The sequence below is a fragment of the Symsagittifera roscoffensis genome, chromosome 2 (assembly GCF_963678635.1).
Source record: "Symsagittifera roscoffensis chromosome 2, txSymRosc1.1, whole genome shotgun sequence".
In the NCBI taxonomy this organism is placed as follows: domain Eukaryota; kingdom Metazoa; phylum Xenacoelomorpha; order Acoela; family Convolutidae; genus Symsagittifera; species Symsagittifera roscoffensis.
Genome location: NC_087063.1, coordinates 6108703 through 6127038, shown reverse-complemented (window position 1 = coordinate 6127038; position 18336 = coordinate 6108703). Strand labels below are relative to the sequence as shown.

The 18336-nt window shown below is 34.3% G+C and overlaps 1 protein-coding gene across 4 annotated transcripts in view; it reads left to right on the top strand.

The window, feature by feature from the left end:
• The window catches only part of LOC134839103 (uncharacterized), a 55641-nt gene extending 38509 nt beyond the window's left edge, over positions 1–17132 (top strand). For all 4 annotated transcript variants that reach the window (XM_063854536.1, XM_063854535.1, XM_063854533.1 and 1 more), the window contains 5 exons: positions 2287–2445; positions 3048–3114; positions 3386–3552; positions 3762–3955; positions 15413–17132. In XM_063854536.1, the coding sequence (XP_063710606.1) occupies positions 2287–2445; positions 3048–3114; positions 3386–3552; positions 3762–3955; positions 15413–16865 (2040 nt within the window). In that variant the 3' untranslated portion in view covers positions 16866–17132. The remainder of the gene's footprint in view (positions 1–2286; positions 2446–3047; positions 3115–3385; positions 3553–3761; positions 3956–15412) is intronic.
• The last annotated feature ends 1204 nt before the right edge of the window (positions 17133–18336 follow it).

Genomic DNA, 18336 nt, shown 5'->3' with positions numbered 1-18336 from the left:
GAAATCCTTTTTGTGATGTAATTTTCTATGTCCATGATGGAAGTGCACTCTTCCTCTACTGACATGATTTCAAAATCATCACATGAATCGAATGTTTGTATAAGATTGCACTCTTCCCCCGAACTCGAATCTTCATTTGCAATTTCGTTAATTTGTTGAGACCTACACATTTTAGCGAAGTGATTAGGTTTGTTACAATTTTTACATGTTTTGCCCATTGCCGGACAATTTTTTAAATGATTCTCTACAAATGCTCTACCGCATCTCGTACATTGTTTTTGATCTCCTTTACCTTTTGGAGGTTTATTTTCGTACTGTTTTCTTCTGTTTTGATTTTGACGTCTAGGGTTATACCCTTTGTTTCCGATTGCCATAATTGGTTCTTGTTTAATCTTCATCTGTGGAGTTGTAAACAGTCCTGAGCTGTTTGTGTTTGAAGATTTTTGGAATGCTTGAGTTGTTTGTTTGCTATATTCAAACTTTAGTGCACGTTTTAACACTTCTTCTGGAGAGAATGTTTCGAAAGTCAATGTGTCTTGGAGGACAGCATTTTTCATTCTTGAGATGAATAAATCTCGTACCAATTCTTCTTCCAACGCTCCCAATTCAGCCTTTGCTGCTTGTGCAGTCAGTGCGGCATGAAAAGATTCCAACGTTTCATTTGATTCGTGGGATCGTGTGAACAGTTTGTATCTCTCATAGGTAATACATTTCGTTTTCTCAAATGAGAGTTTTGCTAATCGAATTATATCGCGAAACCCTAGTTTGGATATTTCTGTGTGAGGGTTCTTTTGTATAAATTTTTTCTTCCCTTCTGCTCCTAAAGCGAGGAATAATCTCGATGTTAGCCGTTTGCCCACTTCGTGATAGAATACATTGTGTCCCACTCTAGGTCCTCTTAGTGTCCGTTCTTCATTTTCTTGAACCACTCTATCTCGAGCCAATCTGTTCCGAGCTTCTCTTTCTGCTGTCGCAATCTCATCCTCGTTTTGTACTGGTGTTTCAGGAGTTGGTAAAGGTTCTTCTAATACCGGTTTGGGTTCTTGTAACATTATTTCTGGATCCACATTCTCTTTAACTGTAACAGCTAATAGGAACTGGTCAAGCCACGTTTCAAAACTCCAAGGTGGGTCTGAATTTGCGGATGCCCAAAATACTGGGATTCCTAGATCAGTCCTATTATCCTGAGCAGTGAAACCCGATCCTGCTGACTGCGCCATGTGGTAACTAACAATACCTCTGAGGTTGTATAGTGAAAACTGAAGTGGTTTCGAAGAGTTTAATTAACCATAATGAAACCGTTTCTTTTCTGTTGTTAGTTTCTTACTGACTGTGTTCTTAGCCACAGGCCTGAGAGATTGACTCTCTTGGATTTGTAAAAGGTCACGTATTCTTTGACCTTGGTTTTTATAATAGAATTATATAATTTACAGATAACAATATGTATAGCACTATCAAGGTCAATATGTGATGACTATCTGATTACTGCGATAGCAGTGGCAGATGTAAGTAGCACTATCAAGGCCAATAAATGAGGACTGCATAGTTACTGCAATGGCAGTAGCAGTTGCGGTACCACAGATCACTAGCGCAGTAATATTCAAAAAAAAAACAAATCAGCTGGTTTTTTGGCGTCACACCTAGTATCGTTTTCAATTGTTTTGTTGTTTTCATTTTTACGGAGGAAAACTGATTTTCAATTAAATCCCTTCCAATACTTTTATCGACCGTATGTCAAACTTTTTTAACCCTGTATCGTAGTAGGTAAAGAGAAAAGGAAAAAAACGTAGTGAAAATATTTATTCATCGGCTCGGCTGAAAACAAAAAATTTCAGCGTCTGTGTCCCTTTAGATAGGCTTCTTTAGACTGTTATTACGGCCTAGGGAAAAATAAGGCTTCTCCAATTTAATTTGGTATGCATTTCTCACCTTCTAAGACCACTCTTTACACGGTAAAATTGATACTTATGTGAAGGGGCGGATTTAGAAAGGGCGCCCCGCCCCCTAAGGGATACGTTCCACTGCCGACCCAAATGATACTATTTTAGAACATCCATTTTCGGCTGATCGACAATAAATCTTTTCAGAGGCGCCTTTTAGCAACAACATATACTTACTTTGAGGGGAGGGGGGGAGAGAATGCAAAAAGTTTACTTTTTGGTCCAAATTTTCCAAAAAATACCTAATTTTTATTCCTCGATTTTTTAAGCCCCCCCTCGAGAAGATCCTAGAGATCCGCCCTTGCTTAAGTAAGTGGACAGAGAGAACCGCATAAAGATGTTTCAGGAAGTATTTGAGGAATTTGTGGCCTCGAATCGGAAGTGCAGATGGTGCCTGGATCTGCAGACTGCCCTGGGAGACATGCAACTGCTGGGACACCTCATACACGCCCACTTCTCTTTGGTGCTACTCATCACCTGCAAAAGAGACATTCACTCTCTCAAGGTCAAGGTCAAGTTCGAGTTAAAAGTTCAAAACAATGAGCTCAAATCTCACTTACCACCTGCTGCAACCTTAAACCGAAGTTCTTGACTTGAAAATAATTTTCCAATTTTTGCGAATTGTCATTTTTCTTAAAAGTTGCGAGTTGTCGCGGTAGCATTTATCACTTACAGATCTCATTGTTCGGTTATTCGCGCTTCTGTCGATTTTTGGGTTCTTTTATCGTTCCCCTCACCAGAATATCTGGGCTCTTCTATGTTATTATTATTGAATTTATCGAACTTTTGTATGAGTATAAAGAGTAAATGTTATTCGGTTAAGCGCCACACGCCATTTCTTATGAACATTGAAAAAAAACCTAACGAAAATTAAACGTATGAAATTTTCTAATTTTTTTGGGGGAAGGTGGGGGTGGGGGCGGGGAGTTTATATTGCCTTTTCGAAGAGCCAACTTTCGGCATCAAATCTTATGACAAGTAGGCTTTTTTCATGGGAAATCTGTTAATCTTATGACACATTTAATGAAAACATGACCATACATGATGTCTGTGGCGGCTTTTGTTTGCCTTTTGAATAAAATAGCAAAAATACTGATATTTTTGCAGGTGCTCAAAGACTGCTGGACTAGAGGAGTCATTCGGCCCCCGAAGAACTTCAAGATCGACCAGATTGGTAAGGCTAAAGATCTAGTAGTGAAACTCCAATGTGTGGTTCTTCAAACGCCCCCCCCCCCACCCCTACTCTTAACTGCATGACAACATCAATTTTACAGAGTAAAACCAATGATTTTACGAAGTTCCATATGGGGACAAAATGTGTTTGTAATTTTTGAGACCGCGTGAATAAAAAATGCATGAAAGAAAAGTTAGAAGCAAAAAAATTAAGTGGTGGGGGTCTTTATCCCCCCCTCTCAAAGGTCTTTCAACCGAGAAATGAATTTTAGGTGAAGTTGGATGCTTCGACATTTCGGTGCTAGAAAGATGCTCGCCTACTCTAAATGGGTTCAAACAACACGACAATTACCACCCACACAACAATCACCAGATGTTGACAGATTTGATTTGCTCTTCAATCGTCGACATGACAGATCAAAACAGACAGCCAGATCAGGTAAACAGATCTGTGATTTTTAAATTTTAGTTTTATAACTCGATTTTTTTTCTAACTTGTAGAAAAACAGAGTGTAGTTCCGAAAACTTGATTCGTGAAATTTTAGTTTGAATCATGTCCTTAATATAAAATTCAAGCCATGAAAAAATTTGTCAATAACATGGCATTATTTAAATCTTCTTATTGCTTGAACTGTGCATATAATATAGACAAATATCCTGCAAGCCTGCAAAGGACGTCAGCAAAATTTTGGCTCAAAATTTTCGGATGATCAGATATTGTCAGCGCTGGAAGGATTGGCGAAGAACAAGAAGTTGCAGACAACTACAGTTTCTACGCAGTCGGCGCCGATCTATTGCATACTAAGTAACACCAACTTAGCAGACCACAGAAACTCAAAAAGGTATTTGAAATGTCATGATTCATCATAAAAAAACTTTTCGGTTAATATCAAACATCATAACAAACGGTTCAAGTTTATCATTTGGGCAAATACTTTTCATCGATATGAAAACACAAGCTGTTGTTTTGTTTTTGTCTGCAATTTTTTTTGGTCGAGCATGATTTCCGAAGCCATTGTTTTGACAAAAAAAAACTTCATTGTTATTTTCGAAACATTTCATTTTCTTGCGTTTTTCTCATTGATGAAATTTAGGGGTCTTTTCTGTTAAATGTCTCAAATCTGGTGTTTCTGATAATCTTAAATTTTGACTAATTTGTTCGAGTTTGATTGGTTCAAATTAATCAAACCACGAGAAAAACCGTTCTTAGCAACCTTTTCCTAATTTTGGACCGGATAACAGAAAAAATCATTTTTGAAAAATCTGGGTATATATGAGGCTCAAATTTCGGCTTCTGCTAGATGTTTTGCGGATAAATTTTATAGCGTAGATCGGATGAAAGTTTAAGAACCAAAAATCGTTGAAAACCAGCTGAGATCTCAAAATAAACTTTTTTCAGTCGTGATTTGAATTCTGAAAAATACCTTGGCAAACTCAATCAGCGTTGAGAACGAAAAAGTCAATGACAGACTACTAGACGAGATGGCCAGTTCCCTCACCATCACAAATTTTTCATTTTTAAATATATATACCAAGAACAATAAAAAATTACATGTTCCATTACTCTTGTTTGAGAAACTTTTTTCCTACGTTTAAAAAACTGTATTTTACCTCAACTTGGCCGTTCGGGTCTAATGTAGATCGGGTTGATTGACACAATACTGGTTCTGACGTTTTTTGAACAAGTTTAAATTTATTGTTCTAGTTTACATTTCAAATTGAAATAGCATGTAAAAAACTCTAAATCAAATCAAGAACATAAAAGAATGGTCGGGTATAATAGACAAATAATCTTTTCAAGAGATTTCTATCTTACTCCAAAAAATTTAGTTTCAGAAACTTCACACAGCGCTTCCTCGGCAATAGAATGTTTTCTAACTTCATCAAAATTTTTTTTTAGGAAAACAAGATTTACTTTTTGCTAATAGTTCGAATTTTTTTGTGCCACCTGCTATTCTTTGATAATAGTAGCAGTTAGCTGCTCCTAGCGTCTCTCATTTTCAACTGATTTTGATATTTGTTAATTGACTATTGTTAATTAGTTATTGTACCAGACTTTTACCAAAACAAAACCAGTAATGCAGCAAAAACTATGGCAAAAAATCATTAAGTATTACCGAAGAAAATTAGTTGGCATTTTCCTGTTAATGCTAGCAGCGGTTTTTTAAAATCTTTATAAAACTACTTATTCTCAAGATTTTAAACTGTGCTTAGAGATCAGTACAAATCAATTGACAAAAAGTAAAGATCCGAAAAAAGTATACGCCATTACGCCGACAAACTTGTTACTTATTCACTGATAGGAATCTCCTTTCAAATCTGATAAGTTAGCAGAGTTTGAACTTAATAAAGTATTGAAAAAGTACAGTTCTGCTTAAATTATCCGGACAAAACTAAAGAAACTTGAATTTTTATCTCGTTGTTCTCAAATTGGGTTAAACTAAGACAAAAAGTGATGAGAACAAAAGTTGCTTAGAATTTCATAAGAATTAAAATGTGGTAATTTTTCTCCGAAATTCTCGACAACAACTTTACCCCAAAAATGGGTCATTTTGACTTTTTTCAATTAATCAAAAATTACGCTGAAACTACTTTGTTAGTTGATGAGGAACATATATCACAAAAAGCCTCTTACACAGCCCAACAAATTTTTAGGAGGGCTAATTCTCTAAAAATTTGAGTAAATTGTTTAAAATTTGTTTTCAAGCAAAGATTTTGGGTTTTAAACAGTAAAAATCATTTTCTTGACTATCAAGCAAAAATAATTTCTTCTATCCATTTTTTTGGATACTTAACTCTTCTAAAATTTTGTTAGACTGTGTAAGAGGCTTCTTGTGATATATATTCCTCATCAATTAACAAAGTAGTTCCAGCAATTAACAAAGTAGTTGATTAAATGAAAAAAGCCAAAATGACCCATTTTTGGGGTAAAAGTTTTTGTTGAGAATTTTGGAGAAAAAATTACACCATAGGAATTCTGATAAAATTCTGAGCAACTTTTGTTCTCTTCACTTTTTGTTTAATCTTAACCCAATCAATTTTTGTTCATTTTGTCCAAATAATTTAAATCAGCACGGTATTAGCAGAAAAAAGGAATATCAGACGTACCGGATAAGTTTTTTTGAAATTGTTTTCATATGCGCAAAAAGAGATCTGAGATTATTGACCGGATATCGATAGGAAAAAAACATCTCGCATGATGGGAAAAAAAGACTTCGCGCTAATTAAAACTGTCATTTTTAACCCCGAAAAGTCTCAAACAGTGGGTTGGGATTTTGTCAAGATTTTCCTAAGATTAACTCAGATAAGACTTCGTCGGAGCTACACTTGCCTTTTTATATCCCAGACGTCTTTAATTTTTTCCTAATACCAGTTTTGTGTTATTTGAGGATTATTTTGTAGATTCAAAGCTTGAAAATATTAAAGCATGTTTGAAATTCGTAACATTTGAAGACGCCGAAATTTGCCTTATTTTGGTGTTGAATTTTTGAATCATAAAACGACGGACCGCCCTCGGTAAATGAGATATTTTCATTTTGATATTGATACAATCTTAAATAACATTATTGAGTCGCTTTGATGGGTTCTAATTAGCTTTATATTACTCCGGGGCATTAATGGGATTCATTTTCAATTTGGGTTCAAAAGAAACAAGAAAATATACTTTTACTAGGAAGTAAAATGTCAAATATAAATCGAAACACGAGCCCGCAATTACCGTATTTAGAAGAAAGTTTATCGTTTTTCATGTGTAAGTTAACGGTAAAATTTCAAATAAGGTTTGATTTGCAACTTAACACAAATGTGCTGAGCTTCGCTTGAATTAATCATTTGCAAATCGAAGACAAGACTGCTCGTCTCAAAGCGAAGCCCTGAATGTTCCGACTGCTTTTTAAGGTCTATGGAGCAGTAATAACATGAAAAATTTAAATGTAATAAAATAAATTTAAACTTTTTTAAAGAAAAATTTGAGATTTTTGTAAAAGAATCCCCCACACGTCATGTTAAATACAAAGTGATAGATTTTGCTGCTATTAACAAATCAATAATGGCAAACAACTTCCTTCAACCAAATTGGAACAATTTCTAAGACGGTTTAAATCTCCGCTTACGCGTTAATAGCGCGAATCAGATCGAGAGTTAACTCTCCCAAATTGGCCAAAATGGCAATCTTTAAACCCTCATAATTTTACAGAAAATGATCACAGGTGAAATATCTTCTCAAATTTAAGCTCAGGAAAACGATAGCTTTCGAATGATATTAAAAAATTCCATAAAAAATAGCTAAATAAAAAGTCGTAATTTGTCTGAAGAAAAGTATAAAAGTCGGAACAAAAAAATAGTATGTGTTTTTTTACTTGTTTCATGGTAATTTTTTTAAAAATTGGTAGTAATCATTTCATTGTCGTTTTTTTTAAGTTTCTATAAAAAGTCTGACCCTTTTGCTGATTCAAGAGAGTTTGTGAATTTTTCTATACAAAGACACAGTCTCTTGACCAGAAAAAAAAACCATACTTCGGTTAACTTTAGAAAAAATTGGCTTTAAACTTTGGCAAAATATACTTATTTGACCTTTCTTTGCTATCCAAAAGTTTTTTTTGCAATAGTTTAACGGATTAAATTTAGCTAAAACGAGTTTTAGAAAACTAATTTGAACAAAACTGCTTGTATCAGGGCGAAGCCCTAAATGTTCCGAGTACCTTTTAAGGTCATCTATGGAGCAGTAATAACATGGAAAAAGGAAATATTTAAAAAAAAAAATTCTGAAAATCATCCGCCCACACGCCATTTGAAGTACAAAGTGATAAATTTTGCTCCTAGTAACAAATCAACTATAAATAATCAGCTACAAATAATGGCAAAAAAGCTTCCTTCAACCAATTTGGAACGATTTCTAAGACACAGACTCATAGAAACTGCTCAGCTCTTAGTGATGTTTATGCAAAAATGGTGGCGGAGTTTTTAAAGAGGTACAAAATCCGCATCTGCTCAACCATTGACTAATTTTTTTAACAGTGGTTTTTCTTAACTAACTACCATAGGGGGGAAAACTAAAGAAACTCCTATTAGTCTACCAAATTTAATAAAATTATTCAAAAAAGGATACTAATTAAGTTATACAAAAAGAAACCTTAAGAAACATGTCTACGTGGTATGTAAAGTGAAAAAAAAAACAGAATCAGATCACATAGCATTTTACTTTTACCCTGACCTAATTACCAATTGCAAGTTTCAAAAAGCATATTAAAATATCAGAAAACCAACAAATTTTTAAGCTGGTATTTTGCACTAATTAAAAAAAAATTTAAAATAAATAATTTTTACCAGATTAGAACTGTCATTTTGTTTACAATTTTTAAAATTTTATTTGAAATTTATAATACTTATCTGAAACTTACATTTTATAAGAAAACTTATCACGCTACTTTCAAAGAACTAAAAAAACTCCAAATAAATGAAAGAGGTCTTTCAGAAAAGTTGGCTTACAAAGTGTAGATCTTAAACTAGCAATAAGAAACCATGATTTTCAAAAATCACAAAGCGCAACAATAAAAAAAATGCAAATTCTTAGCAATTAAAACATAGGAAGCTAAGTAAAATGTTCCCTTAAATCAATTAAGGGAGGAGATTACCCACTTGGTTACAAATAAAGTTTTTTACCCAATCAGAATTTAAGAGTTTGCATATTGGCTTCGCTGCTTAAGTTTTTTTTTCAAGTTTGGCGGAGTGGCGAGCGTTCACATGATAATTTAAGGATATAACTAGCATAAAATTATTTAAAAAAAAACGTAATTATCAGTTTGAAAATTTGTTCGAAATACTGTTTAATTTGGTGAATAGAGCAAAATAGCTCAAAAATTATCTAGTAAATTGCTTGATTTGAATCTTGCTTGATTATAAAGCTATGAAAAAAAAAACATTTTTGTAGTTGCTTTGGTTCTGTTAATATATAGTTTTTCTAGCCATTGTTCCAAATTTCGAATTATGTGGTGAAATATTGTTCTCAGCGCAGCTTTGTTTTCTTCGGACCGTTTTAGTTTTTCAACAAGCAATTGCTTACCGGATATTTTTTTACTACAGTCTGAAAGATTTTGATGTGTTTGAGTTGAGGTCAAAATTGAAAAAGTTTTTCCACCTTCTATCAATTTTTTTAAATTTACGGTGCTGTAAAATGGCAAGTTCCGCTAATTTGGGATGCGGAAGCCACTTTGGGATACCAATTCTCCTCCCAAAAATTGTTTTAAAAATTAAAAAGTCGATTTGCACGAAGCGTTCGGAAAAAAAAGAATTTCTTGAGATTTTCTATGATCTGATTGGTTGAGAGTTGTCCATCATTTGGTCCCTCGACCTTGAGAATAGCCACCAATTAACATATGCGTTTTGTATATTTTTGATATCTTGACGCAAATTATCTCTGAAAATACTTGATTTTTAGACAAAAGTTCAAATTTTTTTGACAGTTCACTGAGAAATTTAAGGATTCAGGTCTTTGGAAAGACATAAGCTCTCCTACTTAACTTATTTATAATAATTTTTCGTAAGAAAAACAAACTTGATTTGCGAGTGCGGCCTATGACGACCAAAACAATTTGGAAGAAAATTTTCCAAATTTTTTTGCCGACGGAGAAATAATTTCGAAATGTTTCCATGCAATTAAAGTTACTGGTGATAAAATCTTGAAAAGATGTATAAGTCAGCCGACTGCTTTTGTTCATAATGAAGTAGCAATTGTCTGATTGTCTGGTATGCACAACTACAACTGAAGACAAAAAATCCCAATTCAGACTGATCACAAGCTGAATTGATTGTTCGTGGAACAATTGTTTTTCCAAATTGGAGCTTCAATTTTGAATGTTTTTAAAATCTAATCTGAGGTTTTATCTGAACTTGAAGAGAACTTGAAGTCGCAGGGGAAGAACTTTTCCTGGAAGGCCTTTTAAAGGGGTTTTAAGTTGAGGGTGATTCCATTCTGGCAAAGGGGTGACAGGAAAGCGTTCTGTCGATTTCAGCCAAGATTTAATTCCCTCTAAGTTCCCTCGTAGGCTGAAGAAACCCCTGTTGATCTGAGATTACCGCTGTCAGTTTTAATTTTCCCCTTGCAGTCTGAAAATCTGCTTGATTATTAACCTGTGTTTAAGCAGTTAAATGTAGGGTTTACAACAAATGCTAGCCTAATCAAAGTGCTTTTTATCTGTCTCAGTAAAGCGGCGCTAACAAGTGCAACTGACATGGCTTAAGCGTCTGGAAGTACCTTCAGCCTAGTATCCATTTATCAAAATCGCCCTTTTATTTTTCCCCTTCTGAATGAATGCCATTTGCATACTACCGGTTGTATAAATGTCAGAAAAATTGCAAAAACAGAAATTGATCCAGTTTCGATCAAAAAAGTGACCTGAATAAACTTCACAGGCTGTTTGATTTGCTTCAAAAGATAACTTTATTGAGCCCCTTTTTAGCCAAGTGAAATAGATAAAATAGTTTCTTTTTTAATTTAGAAGGTCAAGGCACTGCACTCTCGATTCTACAAGAAAAAGTAGATTTAAAACTCGTTAACATCCCTGGAAACAGGCGGTAGGAGGATTTGCATCCCGTTTCTAGAAAACTGTTAACGAAAAAGTTCGATAGCATGTGAACAATCGCTCCCTTAAATCAAATTCTTAATTTTAGCCAACCAGGTTTGAGCATAGTACCTGCAGGCTTACTGCTTCAATTTTTTGTTTTGTTTCATGGGACAGGCTGTTCACTTGGTCTATTTATGGGGGGAGATTGTTCATATAAGCTAAAGTACGTTTTGTATCACAAGATCTCATTTGAATAAAAACCAAAGAAAACAAAATGTGGCAGAACAGCTTGAAAGAAACAAAACTGATTGTATCAGCAAGAAACATTGCTTTTTTCCAATGAAATTGACCTCTGCGAAATGATTTTGGATAGTAAAAATTGCAAACAAAAGTAAAAAAGGAACAACTTTTAATTTTTTGCCATTTTTTGTCGTGATTTTAAAAAATATTCCTTACACGCTGTATTCAATACAAAATTATGATTTTAACGACTAACAAATACATAATAAGATACAAGAAATAGCTCAGTTCAGTTTGACGAAAACATCAGATCCGCGTTAAATCCCAGCTTAAAAGTCAAAAGAAAGAACAAACTGCGCATAAGGTAACTCAAGGGAAATAATCATTGGAATAGACAATTTAAAAGTAAGAACCGATGATAAATAACCGTTCAAAAGTCCTCTATACTATATATTTGGGCAATCACATAGACTCAAAATAAGATTTCAATTTTCATATTAACTTTCTCGTCAAAAAAAAACGAATAATTTTTGTGGGTTGCTCTACAGATTACGTGACGTACTAAGGACAGCACAACTAATTAAAACCTATTTCAGTCATATTCAGCCAGTACGGCAATACGGGCTTATAGTGTACTACAGCTCAGCTAATAAAAGATCTCTGCAAAAACTTGAAATGAAATTAAACCAAGATATGCTCATTGAAGTAATTTCACATATACGAGATTTTCAAAACTTTAGTTAAGCTTTTACGGAAGGACTTAAAATCTGAATTCCTAAAAAACTCAATTTTGGACTCGGAGATTGAGATATTGAAACATAAAAGTGTTAGAAAAACCAAACCAACGAATAATTTCACTGGTAAAAATCCAAAAATAATAGGTGTAAGGATAAGAAAACTATACAATTTTTTTCCAAATTTTTTTTTTGAAGATTTTGCTGATACAGTCAGCAATCTTAATAATAGTCAATACGACAATTTTTTCATAATTTCGCAATTTTTACATCACAATTAAAAAAGAAACGATAGATCTTTATTTCTAAAAGAAGGTGTTGTAGGGTTTGGACAACTGATAATTGTTTACAGTAGAAACTTCGTGGTACTTCTTAGTACTTCTTCACAAAGTGTACTGCTTAGTAAGGGCATCACATGACTAAACATATTGGGCCTTTTGATGTCCTTGCATATCAGAATTATGTAAAATCACAAATGTCTGTGGAATAATCTCTGATATGAAAACACTTTATTATGATTATGAAAACCATTTTGAATTTTAAACTCACGGCATAACAATTTTTCAGAATTTAGGAAATCTCCGTCTACTTTTTTTTTGATAGAACATCGAAACTTGGTCAAACCAGTTGTAGTGGTGCCTTTGGAAGGTTTTCGAAGATAAAATTTTCCCTGAGATGAAATTTCAGATATATTTTTTAAAAGTTCGAAATTAAAGAACAAAAATGGGAAAAACGATTATTTCATGTAACAATCAGTTCAGCGTTTGGTTAAAATAAAATTGGGTTTGCTTGTTTTTGGTTGCATTCATTCATACCAGACAATCAGGCCCTTGCATTTTTAATTATGAACAAAAGCCATCCCAATTAAACACTTTTTCGAGATTTTCTTCAATGCAATTTTTTCTACAATGGTTGATGAATGGAAAAGGCTAATAAACTTTTTTAAAATCAATTTAGTTTTTTGTAATTTTGGCAAAATGATGGAAAACTTTCAACCAAAAAGATCATAGAAAACCATAAAAACGAATTGTCACCGAATGCTTTTAGCAGAAAACCTACAACAAAGTTGACAAAACGCAATGAAAATTTTAGTGGTCATCGCGCCAAAAAACAGTGAGAGGTTTTCTCAGAAAGTTCCTGTTTTGGTTCTGGGAAGATCGCGACATATCTGAATTTGTTTTCAGTGAATTGCTCTGGAGTTGCATCTATTCAAATTTTTGTTCCGACTTTCGAAAAAAAAAACGGAATAATTATGATCTATGTGGTTTTTTGATTCAGTCAATTTTCACCGATCTAAATAATAAATTTCAGCATAACTTTTTTATTATTCATTGGAGGTATCGACTTCCTAAGTTCAAATGTCGAAAAAAAATTTTCATCTCCGACTATTTTTTGTAAAGTTCTGAAGGTTTGAAAATTGCCAAACTGCATAATGCTGAGATTGTAACGCGAATTATTTATGCGTTGCGAATTATCCCGCACAAAAAAATCGTTCTAAACTGAATTGAGGCTAGCTAATTGGATTGGTAGTCTTAACTTCGTACGACTCAACATTTCAAACTTTGTCCAAAATTTATAGATTTTATTTTTTTATTTTACCAAAAATCATTCGATATGACTTAAGAGACAGTCGGAACATTCAGGGCTTTGCACTGATATACGAGCAGTCTTGTTTAACTTGTATTTTAACTCTGTTTACTGAAAAAGTGAATAGCATTTGCTAAAGCACTGCATAGGCAACTTCTCAAAAGATTCCGTTCAATTTTATAAGTTTTAAAAACAACTGCGAGTAACTTGGTGCAGATTATGAACAATTGTTAAAATAGTGATCTTAAGAAGCAAAATAGTGTCCAACGCAGCTCGCTTAACGTTTTGCGAGATTGATAATAGAAATTATGGCACGATCCAAAAATTATAACTTGAATTTTTTTGCCGGAAAACTAGATATGATAAATAAAGCACGTCACAAATTAACCGCAGCCAATATTTAAACTTTGGTAAAATACCTTTAGAATATCAAAGTATTCGGTTCTGTGACACTCAAATTTTCTTTAAAAATACAGAAATTGAGCGAAAAACATATCATACAACTCTATGGAATGAAAAAATAGTTAGTTCGAAGTATATAAAAAAGTGTATGAAAGTTTTATGATACGTATTTTTTCATAGATTGTATGATCAAAACTGTATGAAAAGTATGAAAACCCTATTTTATCATGAACACCCAATTGGCCTAGTATCAACCTTACATAAAAACTTACTATTGCAATTTTGTCGTTAGAAATATATCAAGGATCAAAATTGATTTTTTAATACGCAGTAAACTCCAGAAAAAAATTTAAAATCTTTGTTTGAAACCGTTTTTGTTTTGTTCAGTAATCAACGCTGGAATTTTCAGTTTTGGCTAAGAATTTTTCTTTTTTCTTAATAAGCTTGGCTAAGACGCGTTGAATCTATAGGCTCGTATATAGATTGCGATGATTTTTTTTTTTGGTTTTGTCATTCAAATGTACTTTTTCGCGTTTTGAGTTTTGATTTTTTTTAGATTGCTTCTTTTACTTTGTTAAAAGGAAGGCAAACGCCACTTTCGAACAGAAAAAGTGTAAAAGTCCAGAAAAACGCGATCGACTTCTAGCTTCAAAAAAGGATTTTTTATAAGATTTTCGAGCAAAATAAAAACTATATCTACTGATTGATCCACTTTTTTCAACTTGGGTTAATTTTATTTTAAAAGTCTCATCAATTTTAAATTGTTCTAGAAAATCCAAGAACTTTCAGGCCATCCATTTTTTTCTGTGGAAATTCGAAATTTTTTTTGGTGGTTACTTGCGTTCACTGACTCTTTTCCAAGTGTCTGTTGGCGATGTTTTGATGTTTTGATCAATAAATTAGTTTTTTGATGCTGCCATATAATCGATTTCCGCCCTTTTTATCCCCCTAGCTAATGAAAAGGGCATTTGTAAACAAAAAGACTTCCCTTTAATGGAAATTGTGACTCCAGTATAAACAATGCCTCTGACTTTTTGAAGGATGATGGCATCACTCAAACATTCGGTGTTTATCCAACAATGAGGGGTTTTCAATCAAATAGGTCGTCTTTTTGATGGTAAACACTAAGCCTAATTTTTACCATTCACAAAGCCCTAAGAATTCCTCAAGCCCCGTAATTGTTAAAACTTCCGTGTTTTTGACACAAATCTTTTTTTAATTAAGAGGAATTGTTTGAATTAAAATGTCAATGGCACAGAATTTTTTAATGCTTTTCAAGAATGCACTAGGTAAGGAAGGGGGATGTTCCTCTCAGAGATTCGAACCATAGAACGCCCCTACTATTTTAACACATGCATTTTTGATGGTTGACGTTTTAAAATTTCTAAAAATTCATTCGGCTTCAATACATACCACGTTTGAGAATCGCGCGCCGAACAAACGCAATTTTTTGGCCAAAACAGCTCATTAAGTGCCCCAAAACGGCACGTTTGGCCTACTTTTTTGTTCAAAAAATCGCCTGCAGCGCAGAATAATTCGGCAAAATAGGGTCTTTATAGTGTTTTGAGAAAGCTGGAAAGTTAATTTATTCGACCTAAAAACATATATGAACTTTCTTTACTATTTTCTATGCTGAAAATTGAGTCACTTGAGTCACTAAGAATTGAGTCACCTCCCGCTGGTAATTGCGGGACTCGAACCGCTACCTTCCTCCTGTTCGGGTTAGACGTTAATCTTTTGACCATTGTTCTAGTAATATCTCTTTTGCGTTTAGCTCTTGTCACAACAACAACAATCGACCACTCTCGTTTGTGAACCAACATGCTGGAGTTACGAAAGAAAACAACCAACTTTTTTTCAACCACGATAGTGAAAACGAAAAGAAATTTTTCACACCATCAGACCCGCCTCGCGAAAGTCCTTCAAAAAGTCCTTCAAAGCCACCTCAAAAACCAGTTCAAAGTATGAGCAAAAGTGGATCAACTGAAAATTCACCGTTCAATTTTGTAACAAACTACACTAATCCAACAACTAATTTAGACTTGAATAGCGAAAGTGATTCTCCTAAAAATTGTGTCCAAACTTTCAGCAAACTTATTTCGAGGTACAAGCATAACTCGAGCAGTATTTATACCAAGAAAAATCAAAATTTGGTCTCTTTCAATGCCCAGTTTCCGCCAGAAGATGGTTCAAATATCCAAGCAAGTGACAATTCACCTGTTCAAATAACGCCCTCGAAGTTTTCTCAAGGTTTTCAGCAGTGCCAATTTAAATCTCGCTGTTCTGAAAATTGCGGCAACAAAGAACTTTGCTCAATCGTCCGACAATTTCGTCGGACGAAAATTGCTGACGCAAATAAATGCTGTACTTCAGACACAAGAACAACCAAAGAAGGTTCAAAATTTTTGCGACCGAGTTCTTTGAATCGTTCATCATATTCGGGTAAACCAGAAACGTTAGTTAGTAGTAGTTATAATAGCGGCTGTTCTACTAAGTTTGTCGCATACTTACCCGAAGACATGACGCTCGGTTCGGGAAGTATTGTAAAATGCCCGATTAATACCCCCCACTGGGCTAAAGATTTCGACAACAAAGATTCTCGACGAGTAAAAAGACCAAAAAACTGGGTGGGAAATTACGCAAGAAGCCCTAGTTATTTAACTAGCAGCAGTAACCACGCCAAAGTTGAGTACAGTTATCATAATTATTTTCACCATCAGTATAATAAACAAGCGCGACGACAAAGACGAAAAAACATGATTAACTACTCGCCATCAAGACTCACGACTTCGGACGAAATTTATAACGTACTGTGTCGAGGACGAGTCGCTGGAGACAACGAGAGCCGAGCTGACGCATTTGCGGTAGTCAACACACCGATGAATACTCGAGCGATGGCTCGGATCCAAGTCATGTCTTCGGACGACTCGGTTTTCAGCTACTACCGAGCAAAATACGAACACCGTGGCCGGCGACATCGACGTACGACCCGGAAACGAGAGGCCGAGAAACGAAACAATTCATTTGTAACTGAACCCTCGATCAAACTGGGAGATTTGATTTCTCCGAGAAGCTGTAAGAATGACGGATCCGACAACTCGGAGACGTCGGCTAGTGTAAAAAATGACGAGCTGCGTCTTCAGAATACGACATGCAAAAAGGAAAACGAAGACTCTGGCGTTATGATTGATTCGCATTCGCCGAATCATTTTGCGTCGAGACATTAAGGAAGTTCAATGAACTAAAAAATTGATTGATTGAGACAATCTGTCCGTGGTGCATTTTAAATGTAATTCTTATTTTTTGCGGTGTCTTTTATGTTTTAAGTGGTTACAATATTTGTCTCTTGAATTCAATATTTTTTCAATTAGCTGATCGAGATACGCATCTCTGAATACTGAATCTCAAGAAAAAAATCGATAATTTCACGCGGTTCTAAAATTATAACGACGAACATGAAATGGGTTAAATCGATTTCATCATGCTAGAAACTCTTTCTTGTGCTTGTGATCAAACCAACGCAACATACTGAAAATAGACAGATTTGGTAAGATAATAGACCAATTTATTTTGATATACCAGCATGTTTTGTCCCGTTTTCAAAACAATTCATCAGTTTATTTTTCGATTAATTCGGTAGGCAATACCCACAATCGGGCTGATTCGGGTTGCGAGCTTGCCGCTACCGTGTTACAGACTTTACGAACTGTTTATAAAAACGCCCGATGGTTATCGCGCTGAAAGTTTCTAAGCTCTTTCCAACTTTCCCTCCCACATTTCAAATTTTTAGTTTTCTTAATTGTCCTACGTGTCATTATGACTAAATGCGTGATGATACAAACTTAAGCATGAAAAGGTTTAAAATAGTTAGTTTGTTCACCATGCTGAATTTTATTACTTTATGACACCATTCAAACAGTTTTTCAAACTGGAAACTCAAATGTTGGGGGGGGGGAGTGGAAAGGAGCCGGTTTTTTGATATCAAAGATATACTTTCAGCACCAATTCAACATTTTGAAACCTTTTTTTGTCAATTTTGATAAAATCGATGCAATTGAATTATGCCCCTAATAACTACAAAATGGCCCTTGAGATAAATTTCAAGCCTTTTCAGTCACTTTTGAATCTTGAGCCTTGAAATCGCTTCAAATTCAGAAGTTAAGCGACACCTGAAAACGTCACATGAAAATGATTGATGACTTCAAAAAGAGCCATACGTTATTGATTGAAACAGTAACCAAGTCTAAAATGGGAAATTATGTTTAAAAAGGCAGGTCTGGGAGTCGTAAAGCTAAGATATATTGAAATGTTTAATTACAGTCACCGGACATAGAACTGGCAACTTTTTGACTTCATCGAGAAAATGAACGAACTTTTTTCACGTTTTGTTCGTTTTCTCTGGAACTATTTAAGATACAGGGTTCAAATTTTTACAAAAAGTATATGAAATAATTTGAAAGGGCTTAACCGGGCCAAAAGTTGAGATATCTTGTTTTGAAGGCGTATATTAGCCAGCATATCATAACTAGCTCCAGTGTTTCAGGACAGAGTTTCAGGACCAAGTAACTTTGTTAAATTTGTTATTTGTCAATTTTAACTAATATAATGAGTAATTCAAGCTCGTCAGCTTACTAAAGAACTCATTTGAGCCCTTAAATTTACATTTTGTTTTATTGTTTGTCAGCAAGAGCACCTCTA